At 37.3% G+C, this 6276-nt stretch overlaps 1 protein-coding gene across 1 annotated transcript; it reads right to left on the minus strand.

The window, feature by feature from the left end:
- On the minus strand, positions 1–4698 carry Cpr47Ee (Cuticular protein 47Ee). Its single transcript, XM_014243569.3, has 4 exons — positions 4317–4698; positions 1194–1445; positions 838–1093; positions 1–771 (listed from the first exon to the last, which is right to left on the minus strand). The coding sequence occupies exons 1-4, from the start codon at positions 4335–4337 to the stop codon at positions 167–169; spliced, it is 1134 nt and encodes a 377-aa protein (XP_014099044.2). The 5' UTR covers positions 4338–4698; the 3' UTR covers positions 1–166.
- Positions 4699–6276: the final 1578 nt, after the last annotated feature.

Below are 6276 nucleotides of genomic sequence, written 5' to 3' on the forward strand. Positions count from 1 at the left end.
TATAAACCACACACAAAAGAACTTTATTTGAATTAAAGCTAAAACGCTTAGCGAAATAAGTTAAGCAGCAACCGAGTAAAAAAATTAATTATTAAATTAAAAATTAAATAATATATATAAACCCTTTAGTAACTCTTTACGTATGAGTAGTTGTTGGTGTTTTTGTTTAATTCTTCGTTGGAGCGGCTTTTTTGTAGCGGCGATATTGATTGTAGCCGAAAGGGTTTACCAGCTGATTGGGCCTTGAGCGCAACTCTTGTGTTGCCAATTGCTGTTGCTGTTGTTGTTGTTGTTGCTGCTGCTGTTGTTGTTGATGTTTCTGCTGTTGTTGCTGTTGCAACGCTTGCTGTTGCTGTTCGTGTTGTATATTTTGCGGTTGCTGCGTGAAGTTTTGACCACTCAGGTCGCCAAACTGACTTGGAAACTGGCCAGCACCCCCCACACCAGCACCGATGCCGCCGCCAAAGAAGGCATTCGCTTGTGGCTGCTGTTGACCGCCTGAAAACTGTGCGAAGGGAGGCTGCAGCTGACCTGCTAGTTGTTGCTGATAAGCGCGCTGTTGTTGTAGTTGAAATGGTGTCAATTGTTGTTGTTGGCCGGGTCTTTGCTGCTGGCCGCCAGCAAATTGTCGAAACGGTGTTTGATAAGGATTCAAATTAGGATTTCCCCCCTGCTGATAGGGTGGCACGCTCGCGATGTATTGCAGTGATTTGGCTATTGCATCGGGTATGGGGGGAGGCGTTGGTATATGGGCTCCCTCAGCGCGAAAACCTTGAGTGGGTTCAAAGTGATTGAATGAGTTTGAAAGTAAATTAAATAATTTAAGTGCCAGCTTACCGTTCTCATCTGCGATGTAGCGTACGGTAATGGGTGTGCCCTCCGGTGAAGTATACGAATATGAACCTTGGACCACCTGAGCTTCGACATCTTCGCCTAGGCCCAAATTTTTAACATACCCCTGCGCCTGGGCGGTAGTACCATCTGCGGAGGCGTAACCGTACGAGAAGCTGCCGTCGTAGTTGAGCTCGTTTTGATAGGCGGTGATCGGCACATAGTTCGGCTGATCCAGACGATTGTATATGCGAAAGGAATTCTTGAAAAAAATGCAAGTGAATAATGGTTAGCATTTCTTGAAATAATTACTAAAGTATACATATATGATTAAGTATATGAAATATCAACAGGTTATTCACCTGCGGCACTAAGCTGCCGAGCGGTGAGATGGGCGGAATTGACCCCAAAGTGGTGCCGAGCGGCTGTAACGTGTTAAGTGCGTTCGGAAAGCCTTGCTGCTGCTGGCGTTGTTGTTGTTGCTGTTGCTGTAATTGTTGTCGTAATTGAGTCTGCTGTTGTCGCTGAAACGGTGATTGATTGAAGATTGTGTTCTGTTGACAGCGACAAGTGTGCTGCGACAAGCTAAGCGATAATACTAAGCCGGCTAAAAGCTAGAAAAATTTGTTGACAAGTTCAAAGTAAAGGGAAGGTCAATAATAAACGTATTAGTATGTGGACATGGAAAAGTTTTAAATATTGCAATTATACTGAGTTAATATGGAAAGGTTTGTTTAGTCTGGTTTAGTTGTTGTATGTATAAGTAAATACTAAAAGATATGCAGCTTAATGTCTATGAAATATTTCAATATAATTCTGAATCAGCCGAATGTGTGGCATGAACCTAAAGTATTCTGGAACCACTAATATCGAAGCATCAAATTTATTTATATAATAAATAATAACCGGATTTGAATAAAAACAAGTAAACAATGGCTAAGTTCGTGTGAAACGAACATTTTATAAGTAAGCAAGGATGAAAGTCGGGGAAATACCTCCAGGTCTTGACAAAACTTTTTATTAAAAATGTTGGGAAAGAATTTAACTGTGAATGGATCACATCTATTATATTTAACTAAAACTATTTATTATATATATTATATATACTATTCTACATTAATATCATATAAGGGGTTGGGGTTTTGGCCGATTTCCTTCACATTTAGCTAGTGGTTAAGAAAAGATTTAATTCCATTAAAATATCGCACATATTGACATCAATAAACTGTTTAACATTGACTGGAAAATCGGATATATTAGGTATATGGAGGCTAGGAGAAGTGTTGGCCTGATTTAGACAATTTTAGACGAGATGATGATGGTGATGACACCTTAAAAGCACTGTTTCTGCAACATTTTATTCAGAATTCAGAAGGAATTAAAAATTGTTATATATAAGAAGTAGGCGTGGTTGTAGTTCGAATTCGCCCATTTTCACGTTGTAAGATAAAAATGTCAGGTTAATGGTATGTACCAAATTTGAAAAAAATAATTGGTGTAGCAAGTTCAGTGATGTCGGATTTTACCTAGAGGTGGGCGGAGTCACGCCCATTGTCTAGTTTGGACACCGGCTCCTCTGAGGCCATTTCGTGTCATATAGCATAAAAAATTTAATACTTCTGAAGTATTTATTTAGTGAGTAATCGTAATAGTTTTAAGCATAACTGTTATATGGGAGGGCGGCTTTCATCTATTTTCACTTAGTTATAGCACTTTCTGCACTACCAACTTCCTTCGGATAACAAGGAACAACTGTATCAAGCTTTATCAAGGTATCTTAATTTTTACTTAATCGCTTAACGCTTGCACAGACAGTCAGTCTGATAATTAACCATTAATATTCGAAGGTAGGCTGCCGATTCAATAAAATGGATGTCATATAGTATATAATATTTTACAGAAAACAAAAGCAATCTTAACTTTCTCTTGTAACCAGAAAATACAAATAGTTTCATAGCGGAAACATTGAAATTGTTTTTCATTGAATACTTTAATAAATATATTTTTTTGCTTTATCTTTGACTTGTGAAGAGTCCTATCCATCTGAGATTAAAAAAATGTTTAATCTTGCGTTCAAGCAAATTATTTAAATTAATCACCTTGAATTTATGCTAGGGTACAAAGTAAGTCTCTCAAAAATCTACCTCCAAATTTAGGCTCTGAACTTTTATAGTTGAATTTGCAATTTTTTCAATGTCCACTGATTTCTCCAAAGCATTGAATGAAGTCAGTAGTTCTATCTTAAAATTCACAATACGCTTGGGTTTTGAATAAAATATTATTCCTCGTAACGCAATTAGTTGGTCAGGGACGCAAACCAAATCCAAAATTTCCAAATTTCGATTAAAAGCTGTAGCTGCAATATCATTTAACTACAGAAAATCACTTCATTTTGAAATGTCCTTTACCTTATCTTGTGTTGTTATCCCTCTTTCATACCACATCAGTAATTCTCAGCTTAATGGAGTGAGTGAAATTTCTCAGATCAAATTTACAGATCAAACTAATATTTTTGGCAATATATTTTTTTACAAATAAATAAGTTTCAACCTACCTAACTAGTTAATAACTCAATTAAAATTTAAGAAATCATCGAGAAAACATAATATAATATGAACGCACTTGATTTATGAAGATTATAAAAAACTACGTATTGTAAAGCTGAGTGAATCGGCAGATCAAAATCAATACATTTATTGAGTATTTGAGTTTTGAGCGTTATTATAAGATTGTTACCTTATTTAGGGCTTTTGCCAATTTTCATTTCTGATTACTTAGGAATGATACCATATTTTGTTAGGAATGAGTAAGTATGAGTAGGTATTGAAGAGATTTATTGAAATCTTAGAAATCCAAAGGAAAACTGGGAGTTTGGCGTAGTTATTGATTTATTTGATTTAGTATATTTTCTAATAATAGCAGAGAAAATTTCGGTAAGATAGTTTAGTTCATAATTAAGATTCATATATTGTCTCAATAATGAATGATACCATATTTTGTTAGGAATGAGTAAGTATGAGTAGGTATTGAAGAGATTTATTGAAATCTTAGAAATCCAAAGGAAAACTGGGAGTTTGGCGTAGTTATTGATTTATTTGATTTAGTATATTTTCTAATAATAGCAGAGAAAATTTCGGTAAGATAGTTTAGTTCATAATTAAGATTCATATATTGTCTCAATAATGAATGATACCATATCTTTCAAATATTCCTTTTCATTATATGATCCTCGAACTTATTCAGAGACAGAACTATAGCACTTTCAGTAACTTTGTAACTTCACGCAGTTCCCGTTGAGGACTATTTTTATTCCGTCCAGGAGCAATAATTTAAAAAACTCACAATGCTTTAAGCAGCAGACAGACACCGTAAACTTCTGCGTTTTAAACTATATTTACATTTCTATTTTAAACAATTGTGTTTTATGTAATGCATTGAGAGATCAGACTACTTAACAATTATTTGATACTATATATTATATTTACCCGGAAATTCGATTTATCCATTGGAAATGAAACGTTTGTCACCACACCGGAACTATTTTTCCATACACTCGTTGTATTTATAAAAAAAAAGCCGTAAGATTGTAAATAGATTTCGATTGTCAACTGAAAATACAATGCGACAATTAATTTCCCATCCGCGATCAGCGATTGTAATGCGTTGAAGCAGCTTTCGATTTCTTAAACATTGTCACGAATGAAAATAGTTTCCAGGCCTTCCAGCAAACTTTATTTGTTGTGAGAATTTTTACCGACGCTTTCGCGACACTTTTCACGTAAACAACGGCGATAATGACGATAAGAGGCTAATGATTTGTATATATTGGAGTTTGTAGAGGCTTAGCACACAGGTAATCCCATAAAGGCCGCGCTGCAACTAATTTCCAGCCACTAAAACGCTTTGTATTTATAGAAACACCTACGCGTGCGAGTTCAGTGGAAAGTCATTTCAGCGCGCACTAGAACCTAGTGAGGGATTCTCGGGGGGCTTCATGTTCACTTTAGCGGTGCAGCTGATTTATGCCTACGAGCTGAGTAGGTTTGCCGCCCTAAGCATGAGCTGTAGGTTAGACAGTAGGCGTCTCATGTGCCCTGAGCTGCCACAAGCGCGCTAGCTGCCAATGCTAGACCTTTGGCTGTGCTGCAGGTCAGGCTGGTCAACGGCTGACGGGTTGCGCTGCCCAGCAGGTGGAGTAGGAGGTGTCGATGTTACTTCTGCAAAAGCATTTGCGCTTCCTGTTCAAAAGCTGGGCTAACAAGCATACATAAATCGATGGAACAATAAGAACAACAACAAGCGTGCCTAAGAGGCAGAAATTGCAAGAATTTTCTTGTAGATTAGCTCGTGTGCATTTGCGATAGTGTAACTGCTGCGGCTTATCGCGGTAGCTGTATCTACGAAGACGCTTAGCGGCTGCTTAACGACTGAAGCGGCTGGAGCTGTGTTTGTTTTATGGCGCTGCTGTCATTGTTGTTTGGTTTTCTGTATTGTTGTGCTTGGCGCATGCGCTACTTATAGACGGGTAATTAATTTCTAGCTCTTTGTGCTACCGTTTTGTGCACTTTTTCCGCTTGTCGGTTGACTCGTTGGCTGCAATGCAAACATAAGCATGTTAACAACCTGCTCGCGCCAGAGCAGCTAAGCGCAGTTTAATACAATTTCAACTGAATTCACTTACTATTATATTGTATAATTGTTGTTGTTGGTTTTTCAACGTTTGCTACAGAATTTATTGGCTTTTTATTGAACGGTGGCCGAGGGACAAATGGTCTTCGCTTGCTGCCCAAGCGCCATTGAGATTAAATCGGAGTTTCGTTTGTTTGTTTTTATGACAGTTGTTATTGTTGTTTTTTTTTTTTCTTTGCTGTTTGGCTTTAAATACTGAGTTAGCTGCTAAAGCGCCAGTCATTAGCGTTTATTTCTTCTCCGTATGTTTTTTTTTGTTTATTGCACTTGCACCTCGTTGGGTGGGAATTTATGTGGCAGCTGTGGCAGCGTGTTGCACATAAATTTCATGGTCTCAAATCATTTTGCAATATTTTCAATTGGAACGCGTTCGTTCACTGTGTAGGTCGCACACGAGATTTTTGTTGATTTATTCTTCTTCAGGAATTTTGCAGTTATGCAAATTTGATGCAAATTCAAAGCTGAAGTGCAATGCTTTGGATGTGTTGCTGTTGTTATTGGCATTGCTGTAAATAAACAAAATGTGGAATTGAAGAGCATTTAAATTACGAGTGTTTACTAATCAAGTTTTGTTTTGAGGTCAAGGTTGTTGAATAACCGGGTTTCCTTGGGTAAAACTAAATTTTTATATGGGTCGGGTGTTTGCTAATCGCTTGGATGTGCTGATCTTCAATGAGAGATGTTAAGAAAAATGTTAATGGTTAGCTTGCAGTCGATTATCTGGTACTCAGGCGTTTTAAAGTGAGTTCTGTGGGT

Source organism: Bactrocera oleae, chromosome 4 (assembly GCF_042242935.1).
Source record: "Bactrocera oleae isolate idBacOlea1 chromosome 4, idBacOlea1, whole genome shotgun sequence".
Taxonomy (NCBI): Eukaryota; Metazoa; Arthropoda; class Insecta; order Diptera; family Tephritidae; genus Bactrocera; species Bactrocera oleae.

Coding starts and splice junctions, on each gene's coding strand:
- Cpr47Ee (XM_014243569.3), bottom strand. CDS start 4,337: ATGGATAAATCGAATTTCCGG. Junction 1,446..4,316: donor TGGATAAATCGAATTTCCGG/GTAAATATAATA, acceptor AAATTTTTCTAG/CTTTTAGCCGGCTTAGTATT. Junction 1,094..1,193: donor TCGGCAGCTTAGTGCCGCAG/GTGAATAACCTG, acceptor ATTTTTTTCAAG/AATTCCTTTCGCATATACAA.